The 19,486-nt window shown below is 35.3% G+C and overlaps 1 protein-coding gene across 11 annotated transcripts in view; it reads right to left on the bottom strand.

Moving 5' to 3' along the window:
• Window positions 1–19,486, bottom strand: part of Zmat1 (zinc finger matrin-type 1) — a 78,448-nt gene that overhangs the window by 21,794 nt on the left and 37,168 nt on the right. For 8 of the 11 annotated variants that reach the window (XM_029553639.1, XM_029553638.1, XM_029553634.1 and 5 more), the window contains 2 exons: window positions 13,840–13,909; window positions 5,641–5,747 (listed from right to left, as the gene is read on the bottom strand). In XM_029553639.1, coding sequence (XP_029409499.1) covers window positions 5,641–5,747; window positions 13,840–13,897 — 165 coding nt within the window. In that variant the 5' untranslated portion in view covers window positions 13,898–13,909. Of the gene's footprint in view, window positions 1–3,216; window positions 3,322–5,640; window positions 5,748–13,839; window positions 13,910–19,486 lie in introns of those variants that run through there. The other 3 variants (XM_029553640.1, XM_029553643.1, XM_017802007.2) reach the window with 2 other exon arrangements.

Below are 19,486 nucleotides of genomic sequence, written 5' to 3'. Positions count from 1 at the left end.
ATAATCTTTTGAAAGAGATTTGTGTTTGCTAATCACTGTAAAAGATCTGCTCATTCCTTAGTTACTAATATTGGGCAATGTACCCAGTTAAAAGATTGTATTTTTCAGGTTTCTTTTCAGCAACATGTGGTCAAGTAACTAGATTCTGGTTACTAACATGTCATATGAAATGTGTGAAATTTCTGGGAAGTCTTCTTAAAAGGTTGTGGGATAAACTATTCTGTCCTTCCCTCCTATTTCTATAAGATACAAAGGATGGGGTTTCAGTAGTCTTCTTGGTTGATCTTGAGGACAAAAGACCATTAATCAAAGCATTAAGACAGAAAATAACTATGTATCTGATTATGCTATAAAGTTGTCCTATCAGCCCTGCACTATTTCATTTTTTAAAAAAATTTAGTTATTGTTTTTATTTTATGTGTAGGAGTATATTACCTACACATGTGTAAGTGCAACCATGTTATGCAATGCCCACAGAGGTCAGAAGAGGGCATCAGATCCCTTGGAACTGGAATTACAGCAGTTGTTAGCTGCCATGTGGGTGCTGGGAATCAAACCTGGGTTCTCTGCAAAAGCAGCCAGTGCTCTTAAACGCTGAACAATCTCTCAAGCCCTCTTCAAATTCTTTCATGTGAAAAATAAATCAGTCTGAGTTCATACCACATTTGAATTTTTTACATTAAGGTGTTTTATTAAAATTTTCTTTGTTTTATTTATTTTTATGTATATGAATGTTTCACCTGCATGCATATAAATGCACCCATGTCATGTAATGCCCACGGTCAAAAGAGGGCATCAAATCACATGGAACTGGAGTTATTGGCAGTTGTTACCCTCCAAATAATTTATAAATATATATAATCAAATAAAAGAAATAGTAACCAAAATGTTGGTTTGGGTAAAGGGAAAAGTAAAAATATGTGTCCTGGGCACTCTCTCATTTTAAAATGTAAAATAATCCACCCTAAAGGGACAAGAAAGAATACAGCCAAAGTTCATACCCTCCATCTACTTTCAATAAATGTTAATGTTTTGCTTTCCTTTCCAGATCTCCTTTGTAAAAGAAATGAAATTTGTATATATGGTCCTATACCCACATGCTCAGGATTCTTGCCTCCTTTCTTTCTTATGCAGGTACCATTAACTGAAAATTATTAGCCTCCAAATAATATTTTCTCTCACTTTTATTCTTCACTGAGTATGCAATTACCCATATGATTTATATATTGCTTTCTAAAAGTCATGAAAATTAAAGTACACCATACATATCCCTTTAAAATTTCCCTCGAGGGACTGGAGAGACAGCTCAGCAGTTAAAAACTGGCTGTTCTTGCAGAGAAACTGGATTCAATTCCAAGCATCCACATGGTGGCTAATAACTGTCCTAACTCCAATTCCAAGGGATCCAATGACCTCTTCTGACCTCTGCAGGCATTGTAAGACATGGATGCACTTGCATGCATGCAAACAATACATTCATACACATAAAAAAGTAAAATTTCCTTTGAAAACTCAGCATTATATTTCTAAGATTTACATTCATGTTATAAACTACATAATATTCTACTCTACATGCTATTCCTCCAGTTCCCTATTAAGTGAGCTTTGTTTTTCTACTTTGTTATTACAAGCACCACTGTAATGAATATGGGTAAGCACATATCCCAAGACTTTCTTTACAATATATACCTAAGACTAGAACTCTTGGTTCATAAGGTATGTTGCTTTTCAGTTTATGAGGTAATGTAAGATTCTGAAGCAGTTTAGATTTCCAAAGGCAACATGAATGCTTCTGTCTCCCTATATTCTCCTGGTTTAATGATTATTAAACTTTTATTTTTGCCATTGTCATGTTTTTTATGTGCTATTTCACTATCTCTTTAACTTGGATTTCTTTTCTATCATTAGTGAAGTTGAGCATTTCTCTTATAGCCTGTTCTTATCACTTTCCCATATTTCTTATAAGGTATAAGACCTAACTGATTTGCAGTTCTTTATACATTCTAGCCACTAATTATTGTGATAGCTAATCTTAGTTGTCAACTTGACACACCTGGGAAGAGGTAACCACAACTGAGATATTTTCCCTATCAGATTGGCCTGTCTGTGGACATGTCTGGAGGGGCATTTTCTTGACTGCTAGTTAATATAAGAGGGCCTAGTTAACTTTGGGCAATGCCACTCTTGGGCAGGTGGTCTTGGGTTGGTTGTATAAGAAAAGTAGCTGAGGGCCTGGAGAGATTGCTGAGCAGTTAAGAATACTTGCTGTTTTTCCAGAGGACCTGGTTCAATTACTGGCACCCATATGGTAGCTAAGAACTGTTTGTAACTCTTATTTCCAGGGGATCCGACACCCTCTTCTGGCCTCTTTGGGCACTGTATGCATGTGGTACATATAAAAACACTTATACACATAAAATTTTGTAAAAATGCATTTTAAAAAAGAAAGCCAAATGTAAGCCTAGAAACAAATCAGTAAGCAGCATTCCTCTCCTGGTTTCTGCTTCAGTTACTGTTCCAGGTTCCTGCCTGAGATCCTGCCCTGACTTCCCTTGATGATGGACTACAATCTGTAAGCAGCCAAAATAAACCCTTTTGTCCCTAAGTTGCTTTCTGTCAACTAGAATAACTGTTATTTGAGGGTTAGAATATTATCTAATCTGTGGCTTATCTTTTCAGTTAGTGCTTTTTTCTTGCTCTCACCCACCCTCTTCTGGGGATTATATTTAGGGCCCCACACAAATACTCTACCATAGAGTTACACCCCTAACTCCATGATTTTTTGGTACCATATAAAATTCTCCTACAGATAACTGTAACTTACTATAAATCTGTGACTTAAAGGTAAAATTGTTGTAGAAATAGGAAAACAGAAAAATTATATATATATATTATACATACATATATACATGTATTAATATATGTGTGCAAATTAGTAGGCACCATAACAAACCATTGGGCCAAGAATGGTCTCGTACAATAAACAGTTCTGTGATAACTGGCTAATCATATAAATTATTATTACCTTCCACACACAAAAATCAGTACTAGATAAATTAAACATTTTAACATTTGAAATAAAACTTTTCAAAGTTTGGGAAGAAAATGGAAAGGTATATTTGTAAGAAGAAGTGTACAGAGTAATTTTTTAATTAATTTATTTTTTGGTCTTTTTGAGACAGTGTTTCCCTCTACCCCAGCTGGCCTGGAACTCACTATGTAGACCAGGCTGGCCTCCATCTCACTGAGATCCATCTGCTTCTGCCTCCTGAGTGCTGGGACTACAGGCGTGTGCCAACACGCCCGACATCAGAGTGATTTCTTAAACACATAAGTATGAATATTAATATTAATAAATGCAATTTCAAAATACAAAACTTTGGCAACACTGTAATTATTTTTATGGAAGATCAATACAACATCAAAACAATCCTGCAGTAGTACTAAAACTAGATACTAAAAAGGAAATAAAGTAAGTCACTTTTTCAAGTAGAAACTTTATATAGAATATGTTATCAACAATACCATTTTGATTTTCCAACTTAACAGACTTAAGTCCTGACTATGTCTCTTACTTAAATTTAATTTGAAAAAAATCTGATACCACATCTACATAACAATTTATAGCAATTAAAATACTATAGAAAAGAATTTGATGGAACAAAATGTCCAGAATATGTTCTTTTTTTAAAAAAGGGGGTTTATTATTACTATTTGGGGGGTGGCGGGTGGTTGAGAGAGGGTCTCCCTGTATTTTCAGTTGGCCTGGAACTCATTATGTAGACCAGGCTGGCCTTGATCTGACAGAGATCCATCTGCCTCTGTCTCCTGAGTGCTGGGACTAAAGGCATGCTCCACCACGCCCTGCTATTTTTATTATTTTTAATTATGAGTATGCGTGTCTGTGTGTGGGTGTTTGCACATGCCCATGGAGGCCAGATGCATCAGAGCCTCCCTGAACTTGGAGTTACAAGTAGTTGTGAGCTTTCTGATCTGGGTGCTGGGAACAACCTTGGGTCCTCTGTAAGAGTAGTATATACTGTTAACCATTGAGCCATCTCTTTAGATCCCAGAATATACTCTTATAAAATAAAATAAACACAACATCCATGATTCTTTTCTGTAAAAATGTGTGTACTCATGCATGAAACATTGAAATCATTTATAAAAAGAAATGAAATTATAATATAAGTGATAGAATTATGATTGATATTTTCTTTTATATATTTTGTATACTGAAGAGTGTAATTAAAAGTTATTTTCAAATTTAAATTTCAAATGGTTCTGACCACAGTGCTCAGAGATGTTTTTAATTTTCTGTCTCTTTTTACCAATTCTAAGTCTTAAGCTAAGGAGTCTGAGACTGCGATAAGTATTTTTTACACATTTATCTTTATTCTCATAAGTATAGTAATAGAGATTATTACTATCCCCACTTTCAGGTTCAAGAAATAGACTTCATAAAGTGACTTACTCAGGATCATACAACTAGCCAATGATCTAATTGTCACAAACCTAGTTTTTCTTACTCAACAGTTAATGAAATTTCCCCATCAGTAATTATAGTGATTTAATTCTAATCAACATTAAGTACAAGCTATAAAAGGCAATGGAAAACCACACATGAAATTAGAATGACGACTAGCTGGAAAGAGCAGGAGGATCAATAGGAGTGGGGCACCCAAGAGAAGACACTGGCGTTCCAATGTGATGTGATCAAGCTACACATGTATGAAAATATAATAATAAAGCCTATTATTTATTGTCATTAATTTAGTCAATAAAAATGACAACAAATCTTTCACAGAGTCATAAGAACAAAGGTATTTGGAACTGTGTTACAGATACAAAGCTTAACACCAATTGTATATTTAAATAATTTTTCATATGAAAATATAGTTGCCACAAGATGAGCAATGGACAAGTTAGACGAAGTGTTTCAAAAGGTAGAACTAGAATTACATTAGTTTGAGGCAAAAGTATCTATTACTTTAGGTATTCTAGTTACTGGATTTAAAGAAATTCAGTGGCTTAGCAGATAATGTAGAACATGAAGCAGTACCAAATTTAAGGACCACTGAATATGAAATCAGAAGTAATTGTTTTTAAGCTTAGTTGGGACAATGAATAGTTAAGAATTACATCAGGCTGCAGTTTCTAATCTATAAACTGAGTGTAAGAACACTAAGCATTTCCTCTTCTGGCTCTAGAATTCTATGATTTGGTGCCTAAACCTTGGCCAAGTCAAGTGCAAGACTGGTATGTTTTAGCTCTAGTGTTTTTATTTATTAAAGGAAGAGTCTGGGAGTTCTACAATATTTCCTGAATCACATTGTTTCCTATGAGAGCTTGACAATGCTTCCCTTATGCTTACCATAAGGACAGTGAATATAAAGGGATGCAGAATGATGCGAGGGAAAGCAAATAAACTTTGCAGTAAAAACAACTGAATTTAATTTAGATTCACCAAACCTAATTTTGTATGTTGACTGACCTTTACTAAGTCAATATTCTTGTGTACCAAATAGAAGTAATCCCATCTATTTCAGGTTCTTGTACTAACCAAATAAGATGACAGGAAGAGGACTTGCTACATTTAAAACATGATTTCTCATCCTTAGTCCACTGTATATAACCAACCTCATAATGTGAAATCCTTTGTGATCCGGATTGTAGCACCACTCTACACACTTGACAAAAATCATCTGTAAAATGTACAGATCTTTCTTGTCCATCACAAATGGCATCTATGAATAAAATAAAGGGAGGAAAATATCAATCATATTTATCATATCAATTAAATTTGAATTAATGAAATTTTCATGCTTGTAAGTATGCAATAATAGCATTTTCCTCAAAGTTTCCATTTAACATGCACAAACTATATATATACATATATATACATATATTAATGTCAATATGGAAACAGTTATCAATTTAGTATGGTGAGTCCAGGCAATAACATTCTAAAGGAATGGTTAAATGGATACCAATAACATGTTAAGTTTCATAGAATGACTTAAAGAATCAATAATGAAAATTTGCACTAAAAAAAACCCAGCCTTGATGCTTATTTTACAGCAGAAAATACTAAGAAGTGCCATCATTCTAAGATTGTCAAGCACCTCAAGATAAGGTTTCCATATTACCTAAAAATCACACAGAACCACAAATCATCATTGTCCACGAAAGACAAATATCTTCTATCATTGTACAAATCCAAGGCACTAACTTGTACAAGCAGATCTCAAATACCAGCCCCCATTTAAAGTAATACCCATGTACTAAGATCTAGAAATTTATGCTACAGTGTTCATTCCTGTAATAAACAGCACATACCAAATAGTTCTGAATCTGTAGTTTAGGTTCACACATATCTAATGTCCTTAACAGCTTCAATACATTCTGCCAATGTTTATTAGTTTACTTTTAAGTAATTAAAGCTATAAAATCTTTATTATTTGGCTATTTAAATGAGTAAGCTTGTACCATACACACTTGCAAGGATAATATGCTAAATGAAGTTTTAAAACATAATACATATAATGTCTAACAATGATAAAATTAAATTGTACACAGAAAATTATGGAATCATATAAATGAAATTTTAAAGTATTTACATTTGGGAAATGGGGCAAGGAACAAGAGGAGGAAATTTAATATTTCACCCTCTATATAACTGTCTTGATTATAAAACCAGGATTTTTAATTAAATGTTACCAGAGTAAATGTCAGCAAGATCATAGGACCTCAGTTCAAACAGTTATCCACTCACAAAAGTACTTCACAGGAGTTAAGGAAAACAGACTGAAGATTACAGTATCTGGGTATATTTCAAAAATACATTGAAGAGTATAGACCTGAAAATTTTCTTTTACCTGTATCACCCTTTCACAAATCCTAGGTGGCACTGAGGGAGGAAAGATATTTTGTGTGTGAGGGAAGAAGAGGGTAGTGAAAACAAGGTTTTACTTTGAATCTAAATACTGGATCCATTCTGTTAAAACCCAGTACGATGCAGGTTCCCAAACCCCAGGCTTCAGGTTGTCATCTCCAGACTTAGTCTCCAAGCCAGCTCTGGGACCAGTCTGGATCCTGCCATCCTAGGCTCTAAGTCTGTGCAACAGTCTTTGTCTCTGGGCTGTTGTAATGCTTGGCTAGCCTCAGTAGTCCTGGGTTCTAGATTTCCTTGGCACCGGACTGACCTCAGCAGCCTCAGACTTCAGTGTAGCCTGACAATCAGGCTGACTGGATTCAGGTTTCAGGGTCATTCCCAAAGACTCAGGTGTCAGGCCTGCCCATATGCTGACCTATGTATGAGACTGCCCAAGGACTCTAGCAGTGAGTCTTCCAGAGGATCACATCAGGAGGCCTACCCCAAATTTTTGGACAAGTGACCCTTTAGTGACAAAATGGCATTACCACTGAGGAAAACATTCTTTAAGAAACAACCAGGGGCATTGAGGAAGAGGGAGTGGAAAGACTGTAAGAGCCAGAGATGGTACATGACTGTAAGGAAAAAAGTGTTTTTCAAATCGGATAGCATATGAACACAGAGCAATTGTGACAGCGTGCACAATACCTATGCAATCTCAAGCCAGACAAAATCCCCAGCATGGAGGGTGGAAGGTGGGCAAGAAGTCCCAACCCTAGTTGGGGAACTATTGGTAACTAATAACTACTGGGAGAGGGAGAGTCAGTTTTCTTTAAGGGTGTGATGTTGGGCAGGTTGACCAGGCTCTAGGGGATGGGTTCGCACGAAGAACATTTGGGGACACAAATTAGAATTTATGTGCCTTAGAAAAAGTAATAATAATGGGGTTGGAGAGATGGCAGAGAACCCAGGTTCAGTTCCCAGCATTCAAATGGCAGCTAACAATCATCCATAATTCCAGTTCCTGGGGATCTGATGCTCTCTTCTGGCCTCTGCAGGCACCACACACATGTGGTGCACTTATATTCATGCAGACAAAACACTCATGTACATAAAATTAAAAAAATTAAAAAGAATAAACCAATAACTTAGCAGTTCAAGAGTTCTTAAAAATCTATGCTGATTTCCAGTATCAACGCATAATTTCTTGTTTCTTGAACATAGTTTGAAACTGAAAAATAAATTAGTGGATATCATAGATTAGGTCTTTTAGATATGTCTTTCATCACTGATGTTCTATATCATTTCCATTAAGTCTATGCAATTGTTTTTGCCTCTATGATTGTTACCTTAGAATAGTACTGCCAAGACTTACTTTGTCAAACAAGGTTTGGACTGTTTTTCTTTATCAAATGGCATAAAACACTAGGCTCAAAAATCACAGCCATTCCCTTCAGCAAATCACTGATTCATATAGGTTCTGACTTATAACAATCTTTCCCATCTACCTCTTCATTTTAATTCCACATAATAATATTTCGTTCACTCCTTCGATGTGCTTCACTGTGATTTAGTTCTACTGACACTTACAAAGCTTATTTTCACATTATTATATTATATATTCTAGAAGAGGGTGAATATAATTGAGAATCTTTTCTTTATGTTAAAGAAGATGACAAGCTATCTTTTATAGGCCTTAACACAAATGTACCTAGTAAATAGTATTTTGTACATTCTGAGTTAGGAAACTGGGATAAGGTGAAATTCAAATAACCTGCCATATGTTATTTGATGGAGTCAGAACATAGGCTTCATTTTACCTTGATGCTTTCCAGTATATATAAAACATATATAATTTTATGCATATTAGAAATGACTAATTCCTAATCTCAAGGAGTATACACTTCAGTAAGGAAGATGATATTTGTATGGAAAAACTATAATCCCAAGACCAAAGGGCTTTGGGTGATAAAGGACATAAGAAAGTGCATTGCATTTCTGCCAAAGTGTTTGGGAAGAAAATTATAGATAACAGGTTTTGGTCTAAGCTTTAACAAACAGGTAAACAATGAGATTTTATTAAGCTGTAAAGAAAAATTAAATCTGACATTGGTATATGTGGAGCCTAGTTTTAAAGTTATATGTATGTGTATATATCTCTGTGTATGTGTGTGTACATGCATGCAGGTCATTAAGCTAGAAAGGGGATCATAAAAGGGGAGGAAGAGATCCCAAGGGAAAAAGGAACAGAGAGAGTAATGTCATAATGTGACATGGAAGCAGAAAAGATGACTACTTTAGGAGGAGGCAGGGAAACAGAGAGGGTGTCAGGGAGCACAGGGGAGGGCATTGGGGAAGGGGACAAATTAGAACAAAGTAATAATGACACATGTGTGAAAATGCCAAAATGAAACATCTTACTTTGTATAGGTAAAAAAAATAATAAAATGTTAAAAATAATAAAAAGGAATAGTATAAAGTATTTTAAGGGAGGCAAGAATGGTAGTGGACACATACAGAACAGAAATGGCATTCATCAAAAGTAGAAGGCATTAAATGCTGAGCTTAGCATTTGTGATGAATATATAAGCATTTAGATCTATTATCTGTAATAAGCAAGGCTGTTCCTGACAGGATGTGGAGTTTTGATCTTACCACCTACAATTATTTGTCAGTGACAAATTCTCTTTGTTATGAAAATGTCGATGACCTGACTCTAGTGAATCAAAAATGAAAACATATATGGGGGTGGAGAGATGGCTCAAGGACCCGGGTTCAGTTCCCAGAACCCACATGGCAGTTAACAACCATCTGTAGCTCCAGTTCCAGGGGATCCGACGCCCTCTTCTGACCTGCAAGGGTATTATAAGATATGGGTGTTCTTACACCCAGGAATACATGCATATACATAAAATAAAATAATTAAAAAATTAAAACATGAATTATGAAATTATAAAGGAAGAGACTGGCAGGATGATTCACATTTAAAGTATACTTAATATACCACTTCTGTTCACTCCTGTTTATATTCCTAAAACCGTATTATATATAAACATATATTCAGAGATATTTGCATGTTCATGCTTAGGAGAGCACTATTTACAATAGCCAAGATATAGAATTAGCATAGATGCCCATCAGCAGATAAATGGATAGTGAAAATATAGTATTTATGCACAATGGAGTTTCGTTCATTCATGAGAAATGTGAAATTATGTCATTTGCAGGAAATTCGATGGAACTGGAGATCATCATGTGAAGTTCAATAAGCTAGACTCAGAAAAAATAGCATTTTTTCTCTCCTATGCAGAATCTAGATGAAAAAACATATGACATGAAAGTCAAAGGGGGACTATGTAGAGGGAGGAAGGGTTATAAAAGGAGGGGAGTGGAGAATAAGAGAGGGTAATGGGGAAAAGAAATACAAAATACAAATACTGTATGCTAAATATATATTTGGGAAGAGGAAATAAACAAGCAGGAGGGGGACAAGGGAGGGTAACAGGGGGTACTATGAGCAATGTGAAATGATATGTGTTAAAATGTCATTCAGAGATCTATTGCTTTGTATTTCAACTAAAAAATATCAATAAAAAGTTCAACAAAGAAACTTACTGAAGAGGATTTCCTCTAATTTTATCTAAACACCAAGCCTTCCTAATCAATTCAATATGATTAACTCTCAAATTTTCTGAACAATTTCTCATGCAAAATCATTCTCATTGAGAGTTGGTGGTTGAGGATGAAGTTCAGCTGGTAGAGTGCTTGCATGTCCTGCACTCAATTCCCAGCACCATATAAATCTGGTATTTGTGGTGGCAAATACCTATAATCCTGGCACTCAGGAGGTGGAGAGGTGTTAAGAAATATCACTGAAATATATACCTAGAATTTCAGACTCAGTAAGTTCTAGGATGTGGCTCATGATATAAATTTCTAAAAGTTCCCTAGCAATACTGATGCTGCTGGTCCAGGAACCATGGTTTGAATACTGCAGTTTTAGAGCTTCCCCTGGATCTACTTTAATTTCTTAAGACATGGTAAGTATAACCCTTCATTCTTCTATTTAATATTCCTTCAATATTTAGACAGTTGTTCTTTCTTCCTTCCCTTTCTCTTCTTTTGTAAATGAATGGAAGTTCTTTCATATGGCATGTAACTTAACCACAGTCCCCTTAACAATACTGTAATAACAACAAAGTAAAACTAGATGATCAGTCTTCTCTTTTGCTGTTTTTACTTTTTGAGACATCTCCTTATGTAACTCGGGCTGGCCTTAAATTCACAATCCTCAGTCTCTCAAATTCTGGAATTACAGGTGTGGGCCACTACACTCTTCTTCACTTCTTTTTGAGTTGTGCAAACCTAAAATCCAGCATTGCAACCATTTTAAGTATACTGGTCAATAGTGTTAAATAAGTATATTTAAACCCTTATTTTTAATATGTATCTTCTGCTAAAGTAGTTCAAGACAGCGTCACTAACTGTATTAGTCACACTATACTCCTGAGTTACACTCAGGTAACTTTGGACAAAATACATAATTCTATTTCACCTGGAGGTGATTAAAATCCATTAGGACAGTTGTATAGACAGAAACAGTTTTGGAGCCTCAAAGCAAACTACATATATATTACTTCCATTTACATTTTGTTTTGCTACATTCAACTAATCTTTACAGCCTTTAGTGATCTTTTTCTGGGCCAGTGACATGGTGCAGAAGGTAAAGGTGCTTGCTGTCAGGCCTGAGTTGGATTCCACATGGTGGAGGGAGAAAACTGACGTCTGCTAGTTTTCCTTTAACCTTCACATGCATGTCGTGGCAAACATGGATCCATACACATATACACAAATAATTAAATGCAAAAAAGACCTTTCAATCTTGTGTTTGTCATCAGATGGATTGTGGAAACTGGCTTTATATTGAGAACAAATTTACTGTTTCTCAAAGACCATTCTAAACTGTAGTTTCCCCTCAAGCTGGATTATCCTACATTCATCATGAATGTGATCATCTTTGCTTAAAGGTGAAAGGTGAGACTTGGAGAGATCATTGATTTTCTTAAAGTCATACACCTATTAAGCATCAGAGCCAGGATTCAAGTTTAAGTCTGCCCAAGAGTAGTTTCCTGAGAGCTAGTTCTAAAAATGTGTTGAATGACAGACTTCTCTTGACTGTGCATTCATAAGATACATGTCTTACTCAGAAGAGAAGCTAAGCATATTTGAGACCCATCCTACCCTCGCCCACACTATTTGAGATATATCTTTTGAACTTGCATAAACAAGTAGCCCATAGCCAATTCTAGAAGTGGGGGAGGAAACTGGTGATAGAACAGATGGTTTTCAGCCTGTCTCAAAATAAAGACCTAGAGGAAAGGCCAGTGTAATGGAATAGGTGTGAAATTAGAGGTTATATAGCAAATGCCAAAAAAAACCACCAGAATAGGAGAAACATCACTACCATTTTCATCCTGCTATTAACTAGCTGTCTCACTAAGGACAACCTTTCAGATTTCTATTTCTGAAGTTTCTTTTGTACATAACTTTATATGATAAACCTCGTTCTGTTTTGCTACCATGATGTAAGAAATCCTTCCTTGCATAACATTTAGGAAGATCATTTGAAATGAATGAGTAGTTTTGTGACAAATTGCAAATGGTCTCTGCTAAGAGAGTTCATACATTCAATGTATTTTTGTTTAAATGTGACTTCAGCCTTTGACTGTAGAATGAATCAACACTATTGCCTATTAATAAAAAGTATTACACTGCTTCATTTCTTTCCAATATGGAAAGTTTATATAATTTGATAAAATTAAATCTTCATAATAATTTGAAATATTGTTGGGGGCTTTGACTTATATTACAAGAGAATATAGGCAAGAGAAAAAAAACATTGGGTTAGTAAAAGAGATTCGAAACCCATCTCCATTCACAACTATATAGCCAAAAATTTTTAACTGGTTTTTTTTTTTGAGACAGGGTCTTACTGTAGCACCAGCTGGTCTGGAACTTGCTACATAGACCAGGCTGGCCTTGATCTCCCAGAATATCCACCTGCCTCTGCCTCCTGAGTACTGGGATTAAAGGTATGCACCACCATGATAGGCTAAACTAGTTTTCCATTGAATACAGAAATATAATGTGTAATTTTTAATTCCCAGGGCCTGACAAATATTAAATGAGGATCTTTCAAAATGTTCAGCACAAGCTATGTACTCAATAAAAGTATGATTACTTATATATTTATGTGTTTTGAACAATTTACTTACTACTAAATCATTATTTCAGTTCACTGTTATTTAAGAGATCTGAAATCCACTCTACAATTTCTTAACCTTGGCACTAGCATCACTTTGCCAGATAATTCATTATTGAAGGACTGTCCTATGCACTGTAGGACACTGGTCAGCATCCCTAGTCTCTGACCAGAATGGTAGCATTCCCCAGTATAAAAAGTAAAAGTGTCCCAAGACATTGCCAGTTGTCCTTTGTGAGGTAAAACCACCTGTAGTTTAGAACCAATCTAACTAAATGACCTCACTTCATTAATGAGAAAGCTAAGGAACATTGAGGTTATAGGAAAATAAGAATTGGAAGAACTAAAATTTAAAAGTTATGATTCTATGTGCATTTGGTCCAAAAATAACTGTAGTCATCTGGAGAAAGACAATAGTCACAGCCGGGATGTTCTCAAGTGAGTAAATTATAATTATGGATACTAATAGCTAGCATTCCATAGAGTTAGACATCAGTAAAATCTCCCATGTTGATTGAGACATTCTTTTCATTTACTTTTGTTGGACTGAACCTTTTGTAAAATAACAAACTTCTGCAACAAAAAATGAAGCTGCATGTGAAATCCAAATTACCATATTTGACATTTTCTCTTACTATTTACTACTAGGTGATGCCAGGCAATTTAGGATGAAATAGATTTTTATAACAAAAGTAACACTTACGGCAGGAATCAGAAAATAATGGTTTTGGTCCAATCTCACTTATGGAATTATAAACCATACAGTATCGTTGCTGAAAGGAAACAGAAGATTATCATATTTCTTCAGCTCTGGGAATGAGAATTTTCTTTGTTTACTGAAATGAAATGTTCTTTGGTTAGTCTGATAAATTTAAACTTACTCAAATTAAGTGATTCTACATATAATTGGCTATATAAAATAAAATCAATCTCAGTCACATTTCTTAAATGATAATTTGATATAGTTTTGCATAATATCAAATTTTATCCTCAGGGCAACTAAGAAAATGTTTATGTAAGTATATTAGCTATTCTAATGCTTTGCTGAAGTGTGAATTTCACAGTCTAAGTGGTCTTGATGTAAAAAAAGAATCCAGCATTGGGGCTGGAGAGATGGTTCAGAGCACTGGCTGCTCTTATAGAGGACCCTTGTTCAGTTCTGGGCACTCACAGGACAGCTACTAACCATTCATAACTCCAGTTCCAGGGGATCTGATGCCCTCTTCTGATTTCTGTGGGTATTGTATGCATGTGTGCACTTACATACATTCGAGCAAAACACTCATACATATAAAATAAAAATAAATAACTCAATTAAAAAAAATACAGCTTTGGAGGCTAGAGAGGTGGGTCAACAGTTAAGAATACTGGCTGCTCTTGCTGGGTTCGACTCCCAGCACCTACATGGTGGCTAACAATCATCTGTAACTCCAGTTCCAGGGGATCCAGCGCCCTCTTCTGACCTTTGTGGGCATTGAACAACATGGATACACCTACCCATTATATGCAGACAATACACTCATATACATAAAATAAAATATACATAAAATAAAAATAATAAAATACTCTTTAAAACACAGTATTGTAAAGACCTCATACATTATATTTTAATAGTGCCAATAGAGGAGAAAAATTCTTAAAGGGTTGGTGGCAATACTATCAACATAATTTTCATTGTTATTCATAGAGAAATCTGTGAAATATTAATTTTTCTTGTGCAAAGAACACATGTGCTATATTTCCCATGAATACATCTTAGAGATAATCTTCCTCACACATTCTTTTTAAAGAGTTGACTTGATCTTTGCATTCCTTTAATACCATCATAATCTTGGGGAAAAAATTCAGGAGCACATAGTAGTAAGATATAGGGAAATGTGGAATCATGTAACCTTGCCAAGACTTTTTTAACACTCCTTTCTTCCTAAAGGCCACACTCCATTTAAGGAGTACTCAAAAAAATTAACTAATTGAAATGTGGATCTGCACCCATCAGCATAATGAACACTCATAGCTATAGTGCTATTTGGTATTCTTAGTTTGCAGGTTGTTAAAATACTTTTTGACAAAGTTTTAGCAATTTTATGCAGGTCATCACAGTCAAATGATGCAAAGTTTTCCAAGGTACCTCAACAGTAACAAAATAAAACAGAATTAGCAAAATAACTGGAATTGCTAGGTTATGATGAATATTTATGCTGCTTTTATTTACACTAAGTCTTTGACCTTCATGATTATAAGCTTTTGAGGCTAGGGAACTCAGGAGTTGGGTTTATCAAGTTAGAACTCAGCTAAGGCCCTATGTTCCCTTCATTTCCTTGATCTCACGACAGCTGCTTTGTTTCTGAAAGTCACTGAATATGTGTTGCTCACTTCAACAGGTGAATACATGTCAATGAATGTACAAGACTGCTTCAGATGGAAAAGAATTAAAGCTCTATTCTAGCATAAATGTAATATATACAGTAGGACACTTCCTTAAATTAGGCTATATAACATGACTAGTGAATATTTTCAAATATTGATATATAATGCAGAGGGGCAGATACTAATAAATGGTCATTCATCTCCCTCTAGACATCCACAATCTGCCAAATGCATAAAATAGAAATTTATTCCTAATAATTTACTAGTTATTTTTCACAAACACAAATATTAGATTCACTATATAATGTACTTTGGTGTGCCTGTATTACATAAGACACCACAGAATTCACACTTATGAGAAACACTTGAAAAATTCTGAAAGGTCAAGAGTCTTACTAGTAATATTTAAAACTACATTCCCAGTTACTTATGTTGTAATTTTACTGTCAAGCACTATTCAGCTTGTTCATTTTTTCTCGTGTGTGTGTGTGTGTGTGTGTGTGTGTGTGAGTGTTTTCGTGTGCAGGCCAGAACACATTTGTGAAACTTTGATGTCTTCCTCAGGAATGTCATCCACCTCTCTTAAGAAAGGGTCTTTCATTGGTTTGGAGCTCACCAATTAGGCTACATTGGCTGGCTAGTGAACCCCAGGGTCCTCTTGTCTCTGCCACTTTAATGCTGGGATTACAAGTGTGCACCACCATGCATAACATATTTACATGGGTTCTGGGAGATAGAACTCAGGTCCTCATACTGAATTTCAAGGCAAGCACTTTACCAGCTGAGATATCTCCAGAGTCCATTATTGAGCACTGTATTATACCCATATCTAATTCATCTGTAGACTCTCAGCACTAGGCATAGCATGTGACACATATGCATACAGGTGCTCAATGATTACTTAGCAAATGAACAAAAGATTAACTAGGTTTTCTTATGGAGAACTTAGTGACATATGACTCAGAGTTTACTGAATAATATGGAGACAAAGGAAAGCCTTCCAAGGTACTTGCTATGCAAATCATTTAATAACTAAATTGAAAGTCACAATGATTTTCTATCTAAAACACAAACTCATAAGCAATTTCAGAATTTCTTTTTTGTAAAATGGATAATCAATTATCAAGTAGGTTTTATGCTTTTATAAAGAGCCTAAGTTCAGGTAGCATCATTACTCAGTGAGAATTCATCCAGAGTCACTGATTATTTTTGAAACATACTTCACTTAATGAAATATGAAGTATGCTACAAATCCTCCTGATTTCCATACCCATGAATTCTGATTGTATGACGTCTTGCATATTATTTATTTGGCATTTGTTTATTTTACATTTGTTCTGCAATATCCTAGTAGTAATTTTTGAAATTTTCTAATACTCTTACTTGATAATTTTATCCTCACTGACGTTTGCTCATTACCAATCCTAAAACAGAAGAGGTCCTCAAGTGTTAGCTACAGTTGAAAATGGGCCAGCAAATACATTTTCAAACCATATTTAATTATCTTATCAGGAGTAGCCTTGTAATGATTGGGATCTTGAAAATTCTTTGACATCTTTCAGAGACATAGCTTAACCAGAATTTAGAAAAAAACAGATATTGGCACACAAGTAATATTTTTTCCTTGTCTTTTGTTCACTCCAACTCGAAAAAAGCATATGTTGTTATATAAAACATCTAAATAAAATGCTGAGGCATAATAGTGCTTTGAATGCTACAATATATTACACATTACATATTCTGTAAGTGGAAACCTTAGGGAGTTACAGTTTGGACTGAAGAATTAATGAAGCATATTTAACTGAAATGAAATGATAATTTTTAGATAACAATTACATTTGCGTTTTACTAAATTGTCTCAACATTATTCCAACACAGATTTTACTATTGTGTTGGTCACATGATAACTATTGGTCAAGTTTTCTTATGCTTTATAAATTATTATTCTAGTATACAGTGACAGAAATAACATCAAAGTAATTATCAATGTAGAACTCCAAAAGTCATCATTTACACTTTCAGGTCAGAAATTAATCTCAGAGTTTGGCTAGTCCAAGCCCCTTATTTTAGCAATGGAAGGTCAAATTTAAAAAAAAAAAAACTTGGGACCCATTCAGGGTCACAAAATCTAGTGATTTTACGAGCATTATAATCTATATTAGCTGTGTCAGATTCCTAAGCAAGGGCTCTGTTAATTTTACCATCTAGTAACAGAATAGTTAGGCTATTGTTGCTATTTAATGAAATTATCTTTTATTACATTTATTTATTTTGTGTGTGTTTCTGTATGCTTGTGGGTACGTGTGTCCCTGTGTGCCAATGGGTCATTTGTGGAGGTCAGAGGACAACTCACAGGAGCTGGCTCTCTCCTTCCACCATGTGGGTTAGGGAAATCATAGGTCTTCAGGGTTGGCAGAGAGTACCTTTACCTATGCACCATCTCAGAGGGCCCTGAAATTGAATCTCTTAAGGCTTTTACTATTTGCGTATATTTGAAGATACTACCACTGTAGTGGTTACATAACCAGCCCAAAATTCATTTTTTTTCCATGAAATACTGTTCCTAAACCTTACTGTGAACAGGTCATGAAAGGCAAACTCAGTGGTTTGTATGATGTCTACAAAAGTGCTCTCACCTATTTGCTGGTTATGGGTACAAAGTTGGTTACAAAAGTTAAAGCCAGGCACGGTGGCACAAACCTGGAATGCCAGAACTCAGGAGGTAGAGGCTGGAGGATCAGTTCAGTTTGCTACATAGTGAGTTTGAGGTCAGCCTGGACTACATGAGACTGGGTCTCAAAACAAAACAAAACAAACAAAAAAAGGAAAGAAACAACCACAACCCCCCTGAAAATGTAAAAGTCCAGGAGTTTCATAACAATGGTACAATCATGGATGATTTAAGACACTCGTCTTTCAAAGACCGTCTTTAGTAAGACTGTTGGTAGATAAAGTATGATCATATCACAGAGGATTCTTAATTTCTGTACTTATGGGTGGCATTTATATAAAATGTCTATTACAAATATTATGAAGGATTTGTTTTTACTGCTTTGCCATTCCACTGAAGTGAAAGGTGTGAAATATTCTGGAATAGCATACAAGGATATATAACTTATGAATGTGAGGAAGAAATTATTTCTACAAGTTAATTTTAACGGGTGTCCTTATCCAAGAAAAAGGAACTTAAATTATTTCCTGTCTTTTGACATTCACAATCTTTCACTTTGGATGTGAGCAAGATAAGGTAATACAGCAAATATTTTACAATAATTAAGAAACTTATGATAGCAAAATCGCTACTGAGATCTTCTGCAGCAGAATCAGTCTTAACCATTTAACAACATTTCCAAAACTGGTTTAAAACACATTTCAATGGCAAATTTAACAGCCAAGGCTCTTTACAAGTATATAATACTTTGTGTGAAGGTCGCTTACATTCAAACAGTCAAGAGATATCTTTTGATGTTCAGCATACTAAGTGTTGGCTGGTGCAACAGCACACCGTTGAACCCAAAGAAATTTTGGAGATGGGCCCTTAAACCTTGTTTTACTAGGCCACAACCTGAAATAGCCAAGGAAAGTCTCCAAAATAATTTCGAAAATCTGTGCTCCTGCCAAATATTCTGCTTCTTTCCAGCACAGGCCCCTCCAGAGGCCCCTATGATCCTAACATCCAACAGATCCTACTTGAAATCTCAAGTATGCATGGTAACCTCCCTCCCCGCAACTGCTAACTGCATCTTTCTGTAAATACGCCACTGCGAGTTTGTTCACTGAGTTTCTACTACACTGCATGGCACTGAATTTCACCAAGGGGGAGGAGGGTCTTTTCCTGTTACATTTCTGATAGTTCCTTTTTGATCTCCTTTTGCTTTTCCTGATCCTTTAGGTCCACAGCACTTCTGCTCTGCCTCCTCTTACCAAATCGCACCTCAAGTCATACATCACTAAGCGTCTGGCTGAAACTAAAATTATGTTTT

Source organism: Nannospalax galili, unplaced genomic scaffold (assembly GCF_000622305.1).
Source record: "Nannospalax galili isolate Female #2095 unplaced genomic scaffold, S.galili_v1.0 scaffold3, whole genome shotgun sequence".
Lineage (NCBI taxonomy): Eukaryota > Metazoa > Chordata > Mammalia > Rodentia > Spalacidae > Nannospalax > Nannospalax galili.
The sequence above is the reverse complement of the archived record's forward strand: the minus strand, read 5'-3'. Positions and strand labels throughout refer to the sequence as shown.